The sequence below is a fragment of the Nerophis lumbriciformis genome, linkage group LG18 (genome assembly GCF_033978685.3).
Source record: "Nerophis lumbriciformis linkage group LG18, RoL_Nlum_v2.1, whole genome shotgun sequence".
Classification (NCBI taxonomy): Eukaryota; Metazoa; Chordata; class Actinopteri; order Syngnathiformes; family Syngnathidae; genus Nerophis; species Nerophis lumbriciformis.
The window spans coordinates 41953955-41978406 of record NC_084565.2 but is presented as its reverse complement, the minus strand read 5'-3'; the positions used below and the strand labels follow the sequence as shown (position 1 = coordinate 41978406).

Genomic DNA, 24452 nt, shown 5'->3' with positions numbered 1-24452 from the left:
TGCATGTATGTATGTATGTATGTATGTATGCATGTATGCATACATGCATACATACATATAATAGTTACTTTACAATCATGCATTCGGCTTTCGGCATTCGACCAAATTTTTGCCTGTTTAGACCCCCCTGACCTAAACTGTACTTGGTATATTCTTGAAGGGAGCCTAATTTCCACACCCACACCAGACCTCATCTTAAAGGAATTGTCTTGAACATTTTAAAGTCTGTTCCTCCTTCCCGGGTCCAACATCCCCTCCATGTTTTGATGGCGCCGCCTGTCACGGCGTGGCGCTGACACGGCTCCCCTGGCAAAAGAAGTGGGCTCCCCCACCCCCCACCCGCCATTGTTGACAGCTTCTTCTGAGGCATATGGCGAGTGGCTGTTTGTGCAGCAGCCAATCACAGGCTGCGTCTAAACGCCTGCTTATTATCTCCATTCCACATGACGCTAACAGATGGCTCTTTGACTCCTATTGTGTCCGCCATCAACACCGGGCCAAACGGCGCCGGGAAAGCTGTTTTTTTTTGTTTTTTTATCTGTACATGGTTATTGATGAATGACTCGGGTCTTGGGTGGCCCTCACCTGTCCAGGTCCCTTCAGGTCTGCATGGACCACGAGGCGCACTCGGGCCTTCCAGGTCTGCTTGGTCTGCAGGTCTCGGGCGTAGATGGCCGCGACCGTCTCTCCCGCCTCCACGTGGCGCAGCGTGTAGACCACGCCCGCCTGGCTGGCGTGGAGACCGGACGCGTCGTCGCCGTCGAGCCACACCTTCCGGCCGCAGTCCCGGAAGCTCACTGTGGAAGAATGTGTGAGAAAATATGTCAGAAGGAAGTCCACGATATCAATATATATTGCAATAGACATGTCATTGTTTATAATTCAAAATGCGTCCGAGAAAACGTTCAATCAATTTTTTTCTTTTTCGTCTAGAGAAAAGTGAAGTGAAAACCATTTCAGGTGACTACCTCTTGCAGCTCATGGAGAGAATGCCAAGAGTGTGCAAAGCAGTAATCAAAGCAAAGGGTGGCTATTTTGAAGAAAATGGAATATAAAACATGTTTTCAGTTATTTTTTTGTTAAATACATAACTCCACATGTGTTCATTCATAGTTTTGATGTGACAATATACAATGTAAATAGTCAGAAAACCCATTTAATGAGGAGAAGGTGTGTCCTATACCGTATTTCCGAGCTTGACACCAACGATGCAGCACGTCAGAGAAGGCGTCCTTTAAAAAAAATAAAAAAATAAAACCCGACAACATGCTCGGCGAGAGGACGCGTCTCTCGTCAAAATGGAGCGGCGACTGCAATTAAGCGTAAATCCTGTGCAGCTTGATGTGAGCAGACACCAGGCTTTCAGGCAGAACAAAGCTGTCAGCGTGCTCTGATCTCAGAGCGGACTTTGTTGGCCGACTGGAGGATTAAACGGATTTATTTTTGTCACTTTGGGGAGTTACTTTGATTAGCGTATCACACATATGTACAGGAATTTGTTTTTTATGACCGCGCTATCAATATATTTACTTCAAAATCAATTCATCAAAGCATGAACAGCTGTTTGGTTGCAATGTCGCCAAACGACATGAAAACAAATATATTCCGCTTCCTTGAAATGGACAACAACTGTACAAATAATATATATTTTTTATAGTGACTATTTGACTTAATTTATTAATTTATAATATTAATATATAATAATAATTTATTAATAGATTTTATTTGTAAAAAGCCCTTTACATTGAGTAAACAACCTCAAAGTGCTACAGTGTATTAAAACTAAATAAATAAAATAAGATAAATAAAAAGATAATAAAAAATAAATAAAAAGAAAAAATAGAACAGCCAAATAGCTAAAACTAGTATGCATACATCTAAAAAAAAAAAGGCATTTTTAAAAAGAAGGGTTTTTAAGCCTTTTTTAAAAGCATCCACAGTCTGTGGTGCCCTCAGGTGGTCAGGGAAAGCGTTCCACAGACTGGGAGTTATAAAACAAATTTATACAGTAAAAAATTTAAAAAATCTGATATTTTAGTACTCAGATTTTAGGCGCAATCTACATACATACAATAAGTCAAAATGCAAAAAATAATAACTGTGTATTCACTCAGGATGTGTACAAAATGTAGTACTTTTATAAGTACCGACCAAATTCCGTCTGTTCTATGGAGTAGCAATTCAACTGTACAAATAATATATTTTTGTTATAGTTACTATTTGACTTAATTTACACATTTGTACATGCGATTTTGAATTATACATTGTATATATACATTGTAAGTTATAAAACAATAATAATAGATTTTATTTGTAAAAAGCCCTTTACATTGAGTAAACAACCTCAAAGTGCTACAGTGTATTAAAAAGTAATAAATAAAATAAAATAAAAAATAAAAATATAATTAAAAAAAAAATGTAATAAAAACTAGAACAGCCAAATAGTTACTAGTATGCATACATCTAAAAAAAAAAAAAAAGAATTTTTTTTTAGAAAAAGAAAAGTTTTTAAGCCTTTTTTAAAAGCATCCACAGTCTGGGGTGCCCTCAGGTGGTCAGGGAGAGCGTTCCACAGACTGGGAGTTATAAAACAAATTTGTTGCACATTTATACAGTAAAAAATTTAAAAAATCTGATATTTTTGCACTCAGATTTTAGGCTCAATCTACATACATACAATAAGTCAAAATGAAAAAAATAATAACTGTGTATTCACTCAGGATGTGTACAAAATGTAGTACTTTTATAAGTACCGACCAAATTTCCGTCTGTTCTATGGAGTAGCAATTCAACTGTACAAATAATATATCTTTTTTATAGTGACTATTTGACTTAATTTACACATTTGTACATGCGATTTTGAATTATACATTGTACATATACATTGTAAGTTATAAAACAAAAATAATAATAGATTGTATTTGTAAAAAGCACTTTACATTGAGTAAACAACCTCAAAGTGCTACAGTGTATTAAAAAGTAATAAATAAAATAAAATAAAAATATAATTAAAAAAAAATGTAATAAAAACTAGAACAGCCAAATAGTTACTAGTATGCATACATCTAAAAAAAAAAAAAGACTTTTTTTTTAGAAAAAGAAAGGTTTTTAAGCCTTTTTTAAAAGCATCCACAGTCTGGGGTGCCCTCAGGTGGTCAGGGAGAGCGTTCCACAGACTGGGAGTTATAAAACAAATTTGTTGCATTTATACAGTAAAAAATTTAAAAAATCTAATATTTTAGTACTCAGATTTTAGGCGCAATCTACATACATACAATAAGTCAAAATGAAAATAATAATAACTGTGTATTCACTCAGGATGTGTACAAAATGTAGTACTTTTATAAGTACCGACCAAATTCCGTCTGTTCTATGGAGTAGCAATTCAACTGTACAAATAATATATATTTTTTATAGTTACTATTTGACTTAATTTACACATTTGTACATGCGATTTTGAATTATACATTGTATATATACATTGTAAGTTATAAAACAATAATAATAATAATAGATTTTATTTGTAAAAAGCACTTTACATTGAGTAAACAACCTCAAAGTGCTACAGTGTATTAAAACTAAATAAATAAAATAAGATAAATAAAAAGATAAAAAATAAAGAAAGAAAAACTAGAACAGCCAAATAGCTAAAACTAGTATGCATACATCTAAAAAAAAAAGAGGCATTTTTAAAAAGAAGGGTTTTTAAGCCTTTTTTAAAAGCATCCACAGTCTGTGGTGCCCTCAGGTGGTCAGGGAGAGCGTTCCACAGACTGGGAGTTATAAAACAAATTTATACAGTAAAAAATTTAAAAAATCTGATATTTTAGTACTCAGATTTTAGGCACAATCTACATACATACAATAAGTCAAAATGAAAAAAATAACTGTGTATTCACTCAGGATGTGTACAAAATGTAGTACTTTTATAAGTACCGACCAAATTCCGTCTGTTCTATGGAGTAGCAATTCAACTGTACAAATAATATATATTTTTTATAGTGACTATTTGACTTAATTTACACATTTGTACATGCAATTTTGAATTATACATTGTATATATACATTGTAAGTTGTAAAACAATAATAATAATAGATTTTATTTGTAAAAAGCACTTTACATTGAGTAAACAACCTCAAAGTGCTACGGTGTATTAAAACTAAATAAATAAAATAAGATAAATAAAAAGATAAAAAATAAAGAAAGAAAAACTAGAACAGCCAAATAGCTAAAACTAGTATGCATACATCTAAAAAAAGGCATTTTTAAAAAGAAAGGTTTTTAAGCCTTTTTTAAAAGCATCCACAGTCTGTGGTGCCCTCAGGTGGTCAGGGAAAGCGTTCCACAGACTGGGAGTAATAAAACAAATGTGTTCCACATTTATACAGTAAAAAATTTAAAAAATCTGATATTTTAGTACTCAGATTTTAGGAGCAATCAACATACATACAATAAGTCAAAATTGCGGATGCGGCTTATATATGGAAAACAATGTTTTTCTTTTCTAAATTTAGTGGGTGCGGCTAATATATAGAAACTTATTTTTTCCCCCCTTTCTAAATTCAGTGAGTGCGGCTTATATATAGAAACATATTTTTTCCCTTTCTAAATTTAGTGGGTGCGGCTAATATATGGAAACTTATTTTTTCCCCCCTTTCTAAATTCAGTGGGTGCGGCTTATACATAGAATTTTTTTTTTTAATTATTATTTAGTGGGTGCGGCTTATATATGGACAGTTTTTATTTTTCCCTAAATTTGGTGGGTGCGGCTTATATATGGAAAACAGTGTTTTTCTTTTCTAAATTTAGTGGGTGCGGCTAATATATGGAAACTTATTTTTTTCCCCCCTTTCTAAATTCAGTGGGTGCGGCTTGTATATGGAAAAATATTGTTTTCCTTTCTAAATTTAGTGGGTGCGGCTTATACATAGAATTTTTTTTTACTTATTATTTAGTGGGTGCGGCTTATATATGGACAGTTTTTATTTTTCCCTAAATTTAGTGGGTGCGGCTTATACATGGACAATTTTTATTTTTCCCTTAATTTAGTGGGTGCGGCTTATATATAGAAAAACAAATGTTTCCCTTCCTGAATTTGGTGGGTGCGGCTTATATATGGAATAAATTGTTTTTCTTTTCTAAATTTAGTAGGTGCGCCTTATATATGGAAAAAATGTTTCCTCTCCCTAGATTTGGTGGGTGCGGCTTATATATGGCAAAAACAAATTCCTTTCTAAATTTAGTGGGTGCGGCTTATACGTGGAATTTTTTTGTAATTGTTATTTAGTGGGTGCGGCTTATATATGGACACAATTTTTATTTTTCCCTAAATTTAGTGGGTGCGGCTTATACAAGGATATTTTTATTTATTTTTTTTATTGTTATTTAGTGGGTGCGGCTTATATGTGGACACCATTTTTATTTTTCCCTAAATTTGGTGGGTGCGGCTTATATATGGAAACTATTTTTATTTTTTTCCAAAATTTTGTGGTTGCAGCTTATATATAGAAAAACAAATGTTTCCCTTCCTAAATTTGGTGGGTGCGGCTTATATATGGAATAAATTGTTTTTCTTTTCTAAATTTAGTAGGTGCGCCTTATATATGGAAAACATGTTTCCCCTTCCTAAATTTAGTGGGTGCGGCTAATATATGGGGGGAAAAAATTTCATTTCTAAATTTAGTGGGTGCGGCTTATAAGTGCAATTTTTTTTAAATTTTTATTTAGTGGTTGCGGCTTATATATGGACAATTTTTATTTTTCCCTAAATTTAGTGGGTGCGGCTTATATATGGAAACTATTTTTATTTTTTCCCAAAATTTTGTGGTTGCGGCTTATATATAGAAAAACAAAATGTTTCCCTTCCTAAATTTGGTGGGTGCGGCTTATATATGGAATAACTTGTTTTTCTTTTCTAAATTTAGTAGGTGCGCCTTATATATGGAAAAAATGTTTCCTCTTCCTGGATTTAGTGGGTGCGGCTTATATATGGAATAAATTGTTTTTCTTTTCTAAATTTAGTAGGTGCGCCTTATATATGGAAAAAAATGTTTCCCCTTCCTGGATTTAGTGGGTGCGGCTTATATATGGAATAGATTGTTTTTCTTTTCTAAATTTAGTAGGTGCGCCTTATATATGGAAACAATGTTTCCCCTCCCTAAATTTAGTGGGTGCAGCTTATATATGGGAGAAAAAAAAATTTCTTTTCTAAATTACATTCTTCCCCCCTTTCTAAATTTAGTGGGTGCGGCTTATATATGGAAAACAAATTCCTTTCTAAATTTAGTGGGTGCGGCTTATACACGGAATTTTTTTTAAATTGTTATTTAGTGGGTGCGGCTTATATATGGACACAATTTTAGTTTTTTCCCCTAAATTTAGTGGGTGCTGCTTATATATGGAAACTATTTTTATTTGTTCCCAAAATTTTGTGGTTGCGGCTTATATATAGAAAAACAAATGTTTCCCTTCCTAAATTTGGTGGGTGCGGCTTATATATGGAATAAATTGTTTTTCTTTTCTAAATTTAGTAGGTGCGCCTTATATATGGAAAAAATGTTTCCCCTTCCTAAATTTAGTGGGTGCGGCTTATATATGAAGAAAATATATATTTTTCTAAATTTAGCTTATATGTGGAAAAATATTTGTTTCCTTACTGAATTTAGTGGGTGTGGCTTATATATGGAAAAAAAAATTTTTTCTAAATGTAGCTTATATGTGGAAAAAATATTTGTTTCCTTACTAAATTTAGTGGGTGCGGCTTATATATGGAAAGATTTAAAAAAAAAAAAAAAAAAAAAAAAAAAAAAAAATCCTAAGTTTAGTGGGTGTATGGAAATAATTTTTATTCCCCTCCTAGATTTTAGTGTGTGGTTGCGGCTTATATATAGAAAAACAAATGTTTCCCTTCCTAAATTTGGTGGGTGCGGCTTCTATATGGAATAAATTGTTTTTCTTTTCTAAATTTAGTAGGTGCGCCTTATATATGGGAAAAATGTTTCCCCTCCCTAAATTTAGTGGGTGCAGCTTAAATATGGAAAAAAAAAAATTATTTTCTAAATTACATTCTTCCCCCCTTTCTAAATTTAGTGGGTGCGACTTATATATTGAAAACAAATTCCTTTCTAAATTTGTGGGTGCGGCTTATATACGGAATTTATTTATTTATTATTATTTAGTGGGTGCGGCTTACATATGGACACAATTTTTATTTTTCCCTAAATTTTGTGGGTGCGGCTTATATATGGAAACTATTTTTATTTTTTCCCAAAATTATGTGGTTGCGGCTTATATATAGAAAAACAAATGTTTCCCTTCCTAAATTTGGTGGGTGCGGCTTATATATGGAATAAATTGTTTTTCTTTTCTAAATTTAGTAGGTGCGCCTTTTATATGGAAAAAATGTTTCGCCTTCCTAGATAGTGGGTGTGGCTTATATATGGAATAAATTGTTTTTCCTTTTCTAAATTTAGTAGATGCGCCTTATATATGGAAAAAAAAATTCCCCTCCCTAAATTTGGTGGGAGCAGCTTATATATGGAAAAAAATGTTTTTCTTTTCTAAATTACATTTTTCCCCCCTTTCTAAATTTAGTGGGTGCGGCTTATATATGGAAAACATTTTTTTTCCTTTCTAAATTTAGTGGGTGCGGCTTATACGTGCATAATTTTTTTTGGGTTGTTATTTGGTGGGTGCGGCTTATATGTGGACAATTTTTATTTTCCCCTCAATTTAGTGGGTGCGGCTTATATATGGGCAATTTTTATTTTTCCCTTAATTTAGTGGGTGCGGCTTATATATGGAATAAATTGTTTTTCTTTTCTAAATTTAATAGGTGCGCCTTATACATGGAAAAAATGTTTCCCCTTCCTAGATTTAGTGGGTGCGGCTTATATATGGAATAAATTGTTTTTCTTTTCTAAATTTAGTAGGTGCGCCTTATATATGGAAACAATGTTTCCCCTCCCTAAATTTAGTGGGTGCAGCTTATATATGGAAGGAAAAAAAAATTATTTTCTAAATTACATTCTTCCCCCCTTTCTAAATTTAGTGGGTGCGGCTTATATATGGAAAACAAATTCCTTTCTAAATTTTGTGGGTGCGGCTTATATACGGAATTTATTTATTTATTATTATTTAGTGGGTGCGGCTTACATATGGACACAATTTTTATTTTTCCCTAAATTTTGTGGGTGCGGCTTATATATGGAAACTATTTTTATTTTTTCCCAAAATTATGTGGTTGCGGCTTATATATAGAAAAACAAATGTTTCCCTTCCTAAATTTGGTGGGTGCGGCTTATATATGGAATAAATTGTTTTTCTTTTCTAAATTTAGTAGGTGCGCCTTTTATATGGAAAAAATGTTTCGCCTTCCTAGATAGTGGGTGTGGCTTATATATGGAATAAATTGTTTTTCCTTTTCTAAATTTAGTAGGTGCGCCTTATATATGGAAAAAATGTTTCCCCTTCCTGGATTTAGTGGGTGCGGCATATATGGGAAAATATTTTTTCCACTCCCTAAATTTGAGGGTGCGGCTTATATATGGAAACTATTTTTATTTTTTCCCAAAATTTTGTGGTTGCAGCTTATATATAGAAAAACAAATGTTTCCCTTCCTAAATTTGGCGGGTGCGGCTTATATATGGAATAAATTGTTATTCTTTTCTAAATTTGGTAGGTGCGCCTTATACATGGAAAAAATGTTTCCCCTTCCTAGATTTAGGGGGTGCGGCTTATATATATAAAAAAAAAAGTTTCATTTCTAAATTTGGTGGGTGCGGCTTATTCATGGAATTTTTTTAAACTTATTATTTAGTGGGTGCGGCTGATATGGACAATTTTTATTTTTCCCTTAATTTAGTGGGTGCGGCTTATATATGGAAACTATTTTTATTTTTTCCCAAAATTTTGTGGTTGCGGCTTACATGTAGAAAAACAAATGTTTCCCTTCCTAAATTTGGTGGGTGCGGCTTCTATATGGAATGAACTGTTTTTCTTTTCTAAATTTAGTAGGTGCGCCTTATATATGGAAAAAATGTTTCCCCTTCCTGGATTTAGTGGGTGCGGCTTGTATATGGGGAAAAAAATGTTTCCTTTCTAAATTTGGTGGGTGCGGCTTATACATGGAATAAATTGTTTTTCTTTTCTAAATTTAGTAGGTGCGCCTTATATATGGAAAAAATGTTTCCCCTTCCTAGATTTAGGGGGTGCGGCTTATATATAGAAAAAAAAATGTTTCATTTCTAAATTTGGTGGGTGCGGCTTATTCATGGAATTTTTTTTTAATGATTATTTAGTGGGTGCGGCTGATATATGGACAATTTTTATTTTTCCCTTAATTTAGTGGGTGCGGCTTATATATGGAAACTATTTTTATTTTTTCCCAAAATTTTGTGGTTGCGGCTTACATGTAGAAAAACAAATGTTTCCCTTCCTAAATTTGGTGGGTGCGGCTTCTATATGGAATGAACTGTTTTTCTTTTCTAAATTTAGTAGGTGCGCCTTATATATGGAAAAAATGTTTCCCCTTCCTGGATTTAGTGGGTGCGGCTTGTATATGGGGAAAAAAATGTTTCCTTTCTAAATTTGGTGGGTGCGGCTTATACATGGAATAAATTGTTTTTCTTTTCTAAATTTAGTAGGTGCGCCTTATATATGGAAAAATTTTTTCCCCTTCCTAGATTTAGGGGGTGCGGCTTATATATAGAAAAAAAAATGTTTCATTTCTAAATTTGGTGGGTGCGGCTTATTCATGGAATTTTTTTTAAATTATTATTTAGTGGGTGCGGCTGATATATGGACAATTTTTATTTTTCCCTTAATTTAGTGGGTGCGGCTTATATATGGAAACTATTTTTATTTTTTCCCAAAATTTTGTGGTTGCGGCTTACATGTAGAAAAACAAATGTTTCCCTTCCTAAATTTGGTGGGTGCGGCTTCTATATGGAATGAACTGTTTTTCTTTTCTAAATTTAGTAGGTGCGCCTTATATATGGAAAAAATGTTTCCCCTTCCTAGATTTAGTGAGTGCGGCTTATATATGGGAAAAAAATGTCCTTTCTAAATTTAGTGGGTGTGGCTTATACACAGAATTTTTTTTAAATTATTGTTTAGTGGGTGCGGCTTATATATGGACACAATTTTATTTTTTTTCCTAAATTTAGTGGGTGCTGCTTATATATGGAAACTATTTTTATTTTTTCCCAAAATTTTGTGGTTGCGGCTTATATGTAGAAAAACAAATGTTTCCCTTCCTAAATTTGGTGGGTGCGGCTTAGAAATGGAATAAACTGTTTTTCTTTTCTAAATTTAGTAGGTGCGCCTTATATATGGAAAAAATGTTTCCCCTTCCTAGATTTAGTGGGTGCGGCTTATATATGGAATAAATTGTTTTTCTTTTCTAAATTTAATAGGTGCGCCTTATACATGGAAAAAATGTTTCCCCTTCCTAGATTTAGTGGGTGCAGCTTATATATGGAATAAATTGTTTTTCTTTTCTAAATTTAGTAGGTGCGCCTTATATATGGAAAAAATGTTTCCCCTCCCTAAATTTGGTGGGAGCAGCTTATATATGGAAAAAAAAAAATTTCTTTTCTAAATTACATTTTTCCCCCCTTTCTAAATTTAGTGGGTGCGGCTTATATATGGAAAACAAATTCCTTTCTAAATTTTGTGGGTGCGGCTTATATACGGAATTTATTTATTTATTATTATTTAGTGGGTGCGGCTTACATATGGACACAATTTTTATTTTTCCCTAAATTTTGTGGGTGCGGCTTATATATGGAAACTATTTTTATTTTTTCCCAAAATTTTGTGGTTGCGGCTTATATATAGAAAAACAAATGTTTCCCTTCCTAAATTTGGTGGGTGCGGCTTATATATGGAATAAATTGTTTTTCTTTTTTAAATTTAATAGGTGCGCCTTATACATGGAAAAAATGTTTCCCCTTCCTAGATTTAGTGGGTGCGGCTTATATATGGAATAAATTGTTTTTTTTTTCTAAATTTAGTAGGTGCGCCTTATATATGGAAAACATGTTTCCCCTTCCTGGGTTTAGTGTGTGCGGCTTATATGGGAAAATATTTTTTCCCCGCCCTAAATTTGGTGGGTGTGGCTTATATATGGAAAAAAATGTTTTTCTTTTCTAAATTACATTTTTTCCCCCTTTCTAAATTTAGTGGGTGTGGCTTGTATATGGAAAATATGTTTCCCCTGATTACATTTAGTGGGTGCGGCTTGTATCCCGGTGCACTCCATAGTCCGGAAAATACGGTACATTTAAAAACTTTACGTTTCACGCTTTACCGCATGTGTTAACATTCTTAGAAAGGACGACATGGCGTGTGCGTCCGTCAGCGAGGCCCCGCCCCCCTCCTTCCAGTGGACCTGCTCGCAGTAAATGCTCATAGATTATCCACGCTCATGTTGAAAAAAACAGCCGCGCCGTGCGATTTAGCACGCGGCGGCTGCGCCTCATGCGAAGGAAGTGGGGCAGAACGGAGAGAGGCCTTTCAGATGTTCGGCTGGCTGCTTTCGCTTGGGCCGCTCCGATGGGCTCGCAGACATCAAAACAAGCGCCTGGCGCACGGAGACAAATAATTGATAGGGTTTCTCTTCCAGCCTGTAAAAACACATCCTGGCGTGTGGCTGCTACCTGTATCACACACACGGCCCGGCTAGGAAACGTCACCTCAAAGCAAGAAAAACCATGTGGCTGCTCACACACACAGAGTTTATATCTTGAAAACAACAATGGCGGGGCAACAGTCACATGACTTGACTTCTTCGGAATTGGATCGGTATCAGCATTTGCAACGCAGTGACTTAACCCGAGACGTTGACCGGACAGACCCCCGTGACAAATATGGAGTAAAACATCTTATGGACTGTTTTTTGCGCCTTAAACCGGAAGTAAAACCGTCCATAGCGTTCCTACTTGAAAGGATTCTTCATCAATCACTCCAAGCAACGTTTGTAAGTTTTACAATACAACTACAACTATTCTTACTTACGAAACCGTCACATGTGTGTTGTCTGCATGAGGGTTTTAATGCATATTTGTACGTGCCATCGTAATGTCATTAACCTCTTAAGGCCCAAGCTGTTTGTTTACATGCTTCTTTTTATTTCTCTTTGCTATTTGGGCTTATTGGACCCTAACTAGAATAAAAACTAAGAATCATCTTTTGATATGATGTACTTAGTCCATAAGTACACACACGTGTACTTCATGTTTAGTGACATGCTAATTCTTATTTATATTTTTTTTTTCCAAATTCCATTCCTCTTCTGACACCACCAGATGGCATATATTGTTTAATTTTTTATTGTTATTGATTACAAGATATATAATGATATAATTTTAATTTTTATTGTTATTGATTACGCGATGATATCGTTTGAATTTGTATTGTTATTGATTACGCGATATATTGTGATGTAGTTTTATTTTGTATTGTTATTGATTACGCGATATATGATATCATTTTATTTTTTATTGTTATTGATTACGCGATGATATCGTTTGAATTTTTATTGTTATTGATTACGCGATATATAATATTGTTTTATTTTTTATTGTTATTGATTACGCCACATATATTGTTTTATTTTCTATTGTTATTGATTACGCCATATATAATATCGTTTTATTTGTTATTGATTACGCGATATATAATGATATTGTTTAATTTGTTATTTATTATGCGATATTTGATAGTTTTATTTTTTATTGTTATTAATTACGCCATATATAATATCATTTTATTTTTTATTGTTATTGATTACTTGGTATATAATGCTATAATTTTATTTTTTACTGTTATTGATTACGCGATATATAATGATTGTTGAATTTTTTATTGTTATTGATTAAGCGATATATAATGATATCATTAAATTTGTTATTGTTATTGGGTTAGGGTTATTGATAAGGCGATATATAATTATATTGTTTTATTTTTTATTGTTGTTGACTACGCAAAAAATTATATTGTTTTATTTTGTATCGTTATTGATCACGCGATATATAATGATATAGTTTTATTTTTTATTGTTATTGATTACGCGATATATATATATTGTTAAATTTTTTATTGTTATTGATTACAAGATATATAATGATATAATTTTATTTTTTATTGTTATTGATTACGCGATGATATCGTTTGAATTTGTATTGTTATTGATTACGCGATATATAGTGATGTAGTTTTATTTTTTATTATTGATTACGCGATATATAATGATATTTTATTTTTTATTGTTATTGATTACGCGATGATATCGTTTGAATTTTGATTGTTATTGATTACGCGATATATAATGATAGTTTAATTTTTTATTGTTATTTAATTTTGCGATGTATATTATTGTTTTATTTTTTATTGTTATTGATTACGCCACATATATTGTTTTATTTTTTATTGATATTGATTACGCCATATATAATGATATCGTTTTATTTGTTATTGATTACGCGATATATAATGATATTGTTTAATTTGTTATTTATTATGCGATATATAATGATAGTTTTATTTTTCATTGTTATTAATTACGCCATATATAATATCATTTTATTTTTTATTGTTATTGATTACACGGTATATAATGCTATAATTTTATTTTTTACTGTTATTGATTACGCAATATATAATGATTGTTGAATTTTTTTATTGTTATTGATTAAGCGATATATAATGATATCATTACATTTTTTATTGTTATTGGGTTAGGGTTATTGATAACGCGATATATAATTATATTGTTTTATTTTTTATTGTTGTTGACTACGCAAAAAATTATATTGTTTTATTTTGTATCGTTATTGATCACGCGATATATAATGATATAGATTTATTGTTATTGATTACGCGATATATAATATTGTTTAATTTTTTATTGTTATTGATTACAAGATATATAATGATATAATTTTATTTTTTATTGTTATTGATTACGCGATATCGTTTGAATTTGTATTGTTATTGATTACGCGATATATAATGATGTAGTTTTATTTTTAATTGTTATTGATTACGCGATATATAATGATATTTTATTTTTTATTGTTATTGATTACGCGATTATATCGTTTGAATTTTTATTATTGATTACGCGATATATAATGATAGTTTTATTTTTTATTGTTATTGATTACACGGTATATAATGCTATAATTTTATTTTTTACTGTTATTCATTACGCGATATATAATGATTGTTGAATTTTTTATTGTTATTGATTAAGCGATATATAATATCATTACATTTTTTATTGTTATTGGGTTAGGGCTATTGATAACGCGATATATAATTATATTGTTTTATTTTTTATTGTTGTTGACTACACAAAAAATTATACTGTTTTATTTTGTATCGTTATTGATCACGCGATATATAATGATAGTTTTATTTTTTATTGTTGTTGATTACGCGATATATAATATTGTTTAAATTTTTATTGTTATTGATTAAAAGATATATAATGATATAATTTTATTTTTTATTGTTATTGATTACGAGATGATATCGTTTGAATTTGTATTGTTATTGATTATGCGATATATAATTATATTGTTTTATTTTGTATCGTTATTGATCACGCGATATATAATGATATAGTTTTATTTTTTATTGTTATTGATTACGCGATATATAATATTGTTTAATTTTTTATTGTTATTGATTACAAGATATATAATGATATAATTTTATTTTTTATTGTTATTGATTACGCGATGATATCGTTTGAATTTGTATTGTTATTGATTACGCGATATATAATGATGTAGTTTTATTTTGTATTGTTATTGATTACGGGATATATAATGACATCATTTTATTTTTTATTGTTATTGATTACGCGATATCGTTTGAATTTTTATTGTTATTGATTACGCGATATATAATGATAGTTTAATTTTTTATTGTTATTGATTATGCGATATATAATATTGTTTTATTTTTTATTGTTATTGATTACGCCACATATATTGTTTTATTTTTTATTGTTATTGATTACGCCATATATAATGATATCGTTTTATTTGTTATTGATTATGCGATATATAATGATATTGTTTAATTTGTTATTTATTATGCGATATATAATGATAGTTTTATTTTTCATTGTTATTAATTACGCCATATATAATGATATAATTTTATTTTTTATTGTTATTGATTACACGGTATATAATGCTATAATTTTATTTTTTACTGTTATTGATTACGCGATATATAATGATTGTTGAATTTTTATTGTTATTGATTAAGTGATATATAATGATATCATTACATTTTTTATTGTTATTGGATTAGGGTTATTGATTACGTGATATATAATTATATTGTTTTATTTGTTATTGTTATTGACTCCGCAAAAAATTATATCGTTTTATTTTGTATCGTTATTGATCACGCGATATATAATGATATAGTTGTATTTTTTATTGTTATTGATTACGCGATTTATAACGATAGTTTAATTTTTTATTGTTATTGATTATGCGATATATAATATTGTTTTATTTTTTATTGTTATTGATTACGCCACATATATTGTTTTATTTTTTATTGTTATTGATTACGCCATATATAATGATATCGTTTTATTTGTTATTGATTATGCGATATATAATGATATTGTTTAATTTGTTATTTATTATGCGATATATAATGATAGTTTTATTTTTCATTGTTATTAATTACGCCATATATAATGATATAATTTTATTTTTTATTGTTAATGATTACACGGTATATAATGTTATAATTTTATTTTTTACTGTTATTGATTACGCGATATATAATGATTGTTGAATTTTTATTGTTATTGATTAAGTGATATATAATGATATCATTACATTTTTTATTGTTATTGGGTTAGGGTTATTGATAACGCGATATATAATTATATTGTTTTATTTTTTATTGTTGTTGACTACGCAAAAAATTATATTGTTTTATTTTGTATCGTTATTGATCACGCGATATATAATGATATAATTTTTTATTGTTATTGATTACGCGATATATATATATTGTTTAATTTTTTATTGTTATTGATTACAAGATATATGATATAATTTTATTTTTTATTGTTATTGATTACGCGATGATATCGTTTGAATTTGTATTGTTATTGATTACGCGATATATAGTGATGTAGTTTTATTTTTTATTGTTATTGATTACGCGATATATAATGATATCATTTTATTTTTTATTGTTATTGATTACGCGATGATATCGTTTGAATTTTTATTGCTATTGATTACGCGATATATAATGATAGTTTAATTTTTTATTGTTATTGATTATGCGATATATAATATTGTTTTATTTTTTATTGTTATTGATTACGCCATATATAATGATATCGTTTTATTTGTTATTGATTACGCGATATTTAATGATATTGTTTAATTTGTTATTTATTATGCGATATTTGATAGTTTTATTTTTTATTGTTATTAATTACGCCATATATAATATCATTTTATTGTTTATTGTTATTGATTACACGGTATATAATGCTATAATTTTATTTTTTACTGTTATTGATTACGCGATATATAATGATATCATTACATTTTTTATTGTTATTGGGTTAGGGTTATTGATAAGGCGATATATAATTATATTGTTTTATTTTTTATTGTTGTTGACTACGCAAAAAATTATATTGTTTTATTTTGTATCGTTATTGATCACGCGATATATAATGATATAGTTTTATTTTTTATTGTTGTTGATTACGCGATATATATATATTGTTTAATTTTTTTTTGTTATTGATTACAAGATGTATAATATAATTTTATTTTTTATTGTTACTGATTACGCGATGATATCGTTTGAATTTGTATTGTTATTGATTACGCGATATATAATGATAGTTTTATTTTTTATTGTTATTGGGTTAGGGTTATTGATTACGCGATATATGATAGTTTTATTTTTTATTGTTAATGATTACGTGAAAAATTATATTGTTTTATTTAGTATCGTTATTGATCACGCGATATATAATGATAGTTTTATTTTTTATTGTTAATAATTACGCGATATATAATAATATAGTTTTATTTTTTATTGTTATTGATTACGCGATATATAATGAGATCATTTTTTTGTCATTGTTATTGGGTTAGGGTTATTGATTACGCGATATTTAATGACGTTTTATTTTTTTTATTGTTATTGATGACACAATTTATAATGATACCGTTTTATGGCCCAGCTTTAATATTTAGCCGACATTTTTCAGGTCTTATTGGACACTTTTACAGATTCTTAACAGGGTTTTTTTTATATAAAATGTGTTGAGCGTGACAAACGACCCCCGAGCCGCACTTTGGACACCACTTATGTAAGCTGAGCACAAGACACAGTTCTAATGGCAATCAGTCGCATCTTCTTGAGAGGAAGCAGCAGCGCTAACCTTATTGGCGTTAAGGTCGAGCACAACCGGCGACAAACATCCGGCCCAACGCAAACACAGTCAGGGTCACCTTAACGCCATTACCGTAAGACCGACACGGTTGTTGACCGGAGAGGATTTAGGACCGCGAGGAACGCTGATGGGCGAAACACGGAATGCCGTGAAGTGCAAAGATGTACTTTGGACCCCCGAACGCTGCCATGCGGCCATGACGGGCTTAGTGCGCTAAAAAGACACGCACGTTTACATACACACACACACACACACACTAAGCAGTACACACACACACTCGCATAGAGCAAAGATTAAAAGTCAACAAAGAGAACTTAACCGGATTAAAGCCTCACTAGTGGATCTTCCAAAACAATTTTCACTGTGCTAAATAATCACAAATACTGCTCAACTTTGGAGGCTTGCGGCATGTGTGTGTGTGTGTGTGTGTGTGTGTGTGCGTGCGACAGCTGGCTGTTGCTAGATAAACTGTGTCTTGAAGCCAAGCCAGGGGTTGTGTCTTGGCTCCGCGGCCCAGGCGGGCTATGTAGAGAATACGATATTTCATGAATCTCATTAGGACGCCTGGCCTCCCATCTTTAAAAACTAACAAAACAAAACAAAACATTTGTGTGCACATACAGGTAAAAGCCAGTAAATTAGAATATTTAGAAAAACTTGATTTATTTCAGTAATTGCATTCAAAAGGTGTAACTTGTACATTATATTTATTCATTGCACACAGACTGATGCATTCAAATGTTTATTTCATTTAATTTTGATGATTTGAAGTGGCAACAAATGAAAACCCAAAATTCCGTGTGTCACAAAATTAGAATATTACTTAAGGCTAATACAAAAAAGGGATTTTTAGAAATGTTGGCCAACTGAAAAGTATGAAAATGAAAAATATGAGCATGTACAATACTCAATACTTGGTTGGAGCTCCTTTTGCCTCAATTACTGCGTTAATGCGGCGTGGCATGGAGTCGATGAGTTTCTGGCACTGCTCAGGTGTTATGAGAGCCCAGGTTGCTCTGATAGTGGCCTTCAACTCTTCTGCGTTTTTGGGTCTGGCATTCTGCATCTTCCTTTTCACAATACCCCACAGATTTTCTATGGGGCTAAGGTCAGGGGAGTTGGCGGGCCAATTTAGAACAGAAATACCATGGTCCGTAAACCAGGCACGGGTAGATTTTGCGCTGTGTGCACGCGCCAAGTCCTGTTGGAACTTGAAATCTCCATCTCCATAGAGCGGGTCAGCAGCAGGAAGCATGAAGTGCTCTAAAACTTGCTGGTAGACGGCTGCGTTGACCCTGGATCTCAGGAAACAGAGTGGACCGACACCAGCAGATGACATGGCACCCCAAACCATCACTGATGGTGGAAACTTTACACTAGACTTCAGGCAACGTGGATCCTGTGCCTCTCCTGTCTTCCTCCAGACTCTGGGACCTCGATTTCCAAAGGAAATGCAAAATTTGCATGGTTGGGTGATGGTTTGGGGTGCCATGTCATCTGCTGGTGTCGGTCCACTCTGTTTCCTGAGATCCAGGGTCAACGCAGCAGTCTACCAGCAAGTTTTAGAGCACTTCATGCTTCCTGCTGCTGACCTGCTCTATGGAGATGGAGATTTCAAGTTCCAACAGGACTTGGCGCCTGCACACAGCGCAAAATCTACCCGTGCCTGGTTTACGGACCATGGTATTTCTGTTCTAAATTGGCCCGCCAACTCCCCTGACCTTAGCCCCATAGAAAATCTGTGGGGTATTGTGAAAAGGAAGATGCAGAATGCCAGACCCAAAAACGCAGAAGAGTTGAAGGCCACTATCAGAGCAACCTGGGCTCTCATAACACCTGAGCAGTGCCAGAAACTCATGGACTCCATGCCACGCCGCATTAACGCAGTAATTGAGGCAAAAGGAGCTCCAACCAAGTATTGAGTATTGTACATGCTCATATTTTTCATTTTCATACTTTTCAGTTGGCCAACATTTCTAAAAATCCCTTTTTTGTATTAGCCTTAAGTAATATTCTAATTTTGTGACACACGGAATTTTGGATTTTCATTTGTTGCCACTTCAAATCATCAAAATTAAATGAAATAAACATTTGAATGCATCAGTCTGTGTGCAATGAATAAATATAATGTACAAGTTACACCTTTTGAATGCAATTACTGAAATAAATCAAGTTTTTCTAAATATTCTAATTTACTGGCTTTTACCTGTATATGACACACCTGTCGCATAAAGCAGTGTTTTTCAACCTTTTTTGAGCCAAGGCACATTTTTTGCGTTGAAAAAATCCGTTGGCACACCACCATCAGAAATCATTAAAAAATTAACCTCAGTTGACAGTAAAAAGGCGTTGTCGCAATTGTTGGATATGACTTTAAAGCATAACCAAGCATGCATCACGATAGCTCTTGTCTCAAAGTAGGTGTACTGTCACCACCTGTCACATCACACCCTGACTTATTTAGAGTTTTTTAGTGTTTTCCTGTGTGTAGTGTTTTAGTTCCTATTTTGGTGGCTTTTTCTCTTTTTTTTGGTGTTTTCCTGTAGCAGTTCCATGTCTTCCTTTGAGCGATATTCCCCGCATCTACTTTGTTTTAGCGATCAAGAATATTTCGGTTGTTTTTATCCTTCTTCGTGGGGACACTATTGATTGTCATGTCATGTTCGGATGTACATTGTGGACCGTCTTTGCCTCACAGTAAGTCTTTGCTGTCGTCCAGCATTCTGTTTTTGTTTACTTTGTAGCCAGTTCAGTTTTACTTTCGTTCTGCATAGCCTTCCCTAACTTTAATTGCCTTTTCTTAGGGGCACTCACTTTTTTTTAAATTATTTTTAGTTTAAGCATTATACATCTTTTTACCTGCACACTGCCTCCCGCTGTTTCCGACAACTACAAAGCAATTAGCTACCGGCTGCCACCTACTGATATGGAAGAGTATTACACGGTTACTCTGCCGAGCTCTAGACACTGAACAACAACACATCATTTGCAGACTATAATTACTGCTTTGCAAAAAATATTTTTAACCCAAATAGGTGAAATTAGATCATCTCCCACGGCACACCAGACTGTATCTCACGGCACACTAGTGTGCCGCGGCACAGTGGTTGAAAAACACTGGCATAAAGAGTGATTGACAGGCTAAAAAAACGCCAATACCGGTGATAAAACGTTTAGATCAGGGGCGGCCACACTTTTTCTGCAGGCCAGCTACTTTTCAATGTATCAATCACATGTAGGGCTGCAACAACTAATCGATTAAAATCGATTATAAAAATAGTTGGCGATTAATTTAGTCATCGATTCGTTGGATCTATGCTATGCTATACCCAGAGGCAATTTTTTTTTTTTTTTTAATAAACCTTTATTTATAAGATGCAACATGTACAAACAGCTGAGAAACAATAATCAAAATACCGTATTTTCCGCACTATAAGGCGCACCTAAAAACCACAAATTTTCTCAAAAGCTGACAGTGCGCCTTATAACCCGGTGCGCTTTATATATGGATTAATATTAAGATTCATTTTCATAAAGTTTCGGTCTCGCAACTTCGGTAAACAGCCGCCATCTTTTTTCCCGGTAGAACAGGAAGCGCTTCTTCTTCTACGCAAGCAACCGCCAAGGTAAGCACCCGCCCCCATAGAACAGGAAGCGCTTCTTCTTCTACTGTAAGCAACCACCCGCCCGCGTAGAAGAAGAAAAAGAGCGCGGATATTACGTTTCATTTCCTTTGTGTGTTTACATCTGTAAAGACCACAAAATGGCTCCTACTAAGCGACAGGGATCCGGTTCATGAAAAGACGCAATCTCTCCATCCGCACATGGATTACTATTTCACAGCAACTGATATTCCTGTGAACCGCACTGTGGATACAACGGGAGCACGTACGGTGAATATTCGCACCACAGGGAATGAGAAGTCATCCTTCACTGTGGTTCTAGCTTGCCATGCTAATGGCCAGAAACTTCCACCCATGGTGATATTCAAAAGGAAGACCTTGCCAAAAGAGACCTTTCCAGCCGGCGTCATCATAAAAGCTAACTCGAAGGGATGGATGGATGAAGAAAAGATGAGCGAGTGGTTAAGGTAAGTTTAAGTTTACGCGAAGAGGCCGGGTGGCTTTTTTCACGCAGCTCTGTCCATGTTGATATACGACTCCATGCGCGCCCACATCACGCTGGTTTTTAATATATTATTAAAGTTTGACTGACCTATCTGACTGTTTTTTTGACATTCCTTTAGCGCAGTTAGATGCGGCTTACAACACCGGGCGGCTTATAAGTGGACAAAGTTTTGAAATATGCCGTTCATTGAAGGCGCGGCTTATAACCCAGGGCGCCTTATGGTGCGGAAAATACGGTAAGTATGGTGCCAGTTACGGATGTCCCGATCCGATATTTGGATCGGATCGGCTGCCGATATTTGCCAAAAATTGCGTATCGGCAAGGCAATGCCGATCCAGATCCAGTTTAAAAAAAAACTCCAGTCCGTGTTTTCCAAAGCACCGATTTAAATAATACATTCCACTTTTCTGCTGCTCCGTAATTTCCGTTCCGCATTTTCCAGCACACCTTCAACACATCAACAGGTCTGTGAATTCTCACGCAGTTGCTTTTAGCTGCTGGCATTACACGACAGGCTCTTCTCACTCTTTCCTGTGTCTCCCTCTCACAGACAGCAAGCGCACCTTCTAACACACGTCACATACTGTCACGACATACGTCACATACTGTCACGACATACGTCACATACGTATACGTCCTCCCCGAGCAGAGAGGTAGCAGCATGGCTAACGTTAGCTGTAAGGTGCTCGTCTGTGCAATTGCGCACTGTTTAAGCGTCCTCTGCGCATAGCAAATATATGCCACGCATAAAATCTAATAAAAAAATAAGCGCATAACAATTTTCGACACACCGACACGACAGAGAAAACAGTTTTCGTCATCATTGTTCAAATATTGTGATGTCTGTCGAGACGCTTATCTCCGTTCGGTGCCACACGTCCACACCATCAAAATGCCGAGGCAAAAATGTCCACATCAACACCGTATGAAAAAATTAGTGATTTTTTTAGTTGTGATTTCCTTCTCTGCATGAAAGTTTAAAAGTAGCATATATTAATGCAGTATGAAGAAGAATGTTTTCATGTAGACATGCAAACCTTGAAAGAAAATGTTGAAAATCAAGACTACATTTCCTGCAAATGGGTGCATTTCTACCCTATATTTTAACTTTAGATGTATTCTCATATCAAACTCTTTTGGCTGTCTTTTTGACACTTACATCCGGCGCCCCCCTCCACACCCTGGATTATAAATAATGTAAATAATTCAATGTGATTATCTTGTGTGATGACTGTATTATGATGATAGTATATATCTGATAGTATATATCTGTATCATGAATCAATTTAAGTGGACCCCGACTTAAACAAGTGGAAAAACTTATTGGGGTGTTACCATTTAGTGGTCAATTGTACGGAATATGTACTTCACTGTGCAACCTACTAATAAAAGTCTCAATCAATCAATCAAAACACATAGAATCATCATACTGCTGTGATTATATGCATCAAGTGTTCATTCAAGGCTAAGGCAAAATATGGAGATATATATCGTGTATCGCAATATGGCCTTAAAATATGGCAATATTAAAAAAAGGCCATATCGCCCAGCCCTAGTTTCAATGATGCCATTTCTGTTTGTCATGTATAATTTTGTCTATTTTGTGTTTCTCCTTGAATAAACAGGTCAGTTTCTTGTTACCAACCATTGTGTATTATTCAAACTCCCCTAATTCAGCTGGCTAGTTGTTATCAAGAGTACTAAAACCCTTTTCAACATGATTCTGACAACTAAGTAGGCTAAATAACTTTAAACTTTAATACATGCTCGGATAGGCCAGTATCGGTCAGTATCGGTATCGGATCGGAAGTGCAAAAACCTGGATCGGGACATCCCTAGTGCCAGTATGCTGGGGTTTTTTTTCCAATAAAATACTGGAAAGGATAGAAATGTAGTTTGTCTCTTTTATCCGATTATTAATCGATTAATCGAAGTAATAATCGACAGATTAATCGATTATCAAATTAATCGTTAGTTGCAGCCCTAATCACAGGACAATCATTGATACTTTAACTTTAAAATATATGTATGTATATATATATATATATATATATATATATATATATATATACATATATATATATATATATATATATATATATATACATATATATATATATATATATATACATACATACATATATATACATATACATATATATACATATATATATACATACATACATATATATACATACATACATACATATATACATATATATACATACATATATACATATATATATATACATACATACATATATACATACATATACATACATACATATATATACATATATATATATATATATATATATATATACATACATATATATACATATATATATATATATATATACATACATACATATATATACATATACATATATATATATATATATATACATACATACATATATATACATATACATATATATATATATATATATATATATATATATATATATATATATATATATATATATATATATATATATATATATATAAATAGCTGCTCAGTCCATAAAATTGAGGTTTTTTTTTACACCAAAATAAATAAATAAATAAATAAATAAATAAAATACTGAAAAATGAATGTAAAAACCACTGTTTTTACCTTCTTGAGCTGCCTTTTTTTTTTTTCACCGTACATTGAACAAAAATATAAACGCCCCACTTTTGTTGTTTCTCCCACTTTTCACAAGTTGAACTCAAAGCTGTAAGACTTTTACCATAAACACAAAAGACCTACTCCTCTCAAATATTGTTCAAAAATCTGTCTAAATCTGTGATAGTGAGCATTTCGTCCTTGCCAAGATAATTCATCCCACCTCAAGGTGCTGATGAAAAAAACA

General features: G+C 32.6%; 1 protein-coding gene and 1 long non-coding RNA gene across 2 annotated transcripts in view; both read right to left on the bottom strand.

Annotated features, from left to right (window-relative positions):
* The window catches only part of LOC140679542 (uncharacterized), a 264689-nt gene that overhangs the window by 121937 nt on the left and 118300 nt on the right, over positions 1–24452 (bottom strand). The window lies entirely within an intron of this gene.
* The window catches only part of LOC133617979 (cadherin-2-like), a 233559-nt gene that overhangs the window by 115641 nt on the left and 93466 nt on the right, over positions 1–24452 (bottom strand). Inside the window, exon 3 of the mRNA XM_061978419.2 lies at positions 586–797. Within this exon, the coding sequence (XP_061834403.2) occupies positions 586–797 (212 nt within the window). The remainder of the gene's footprint in view (positions 1–585; positions 798–24452) is intronic.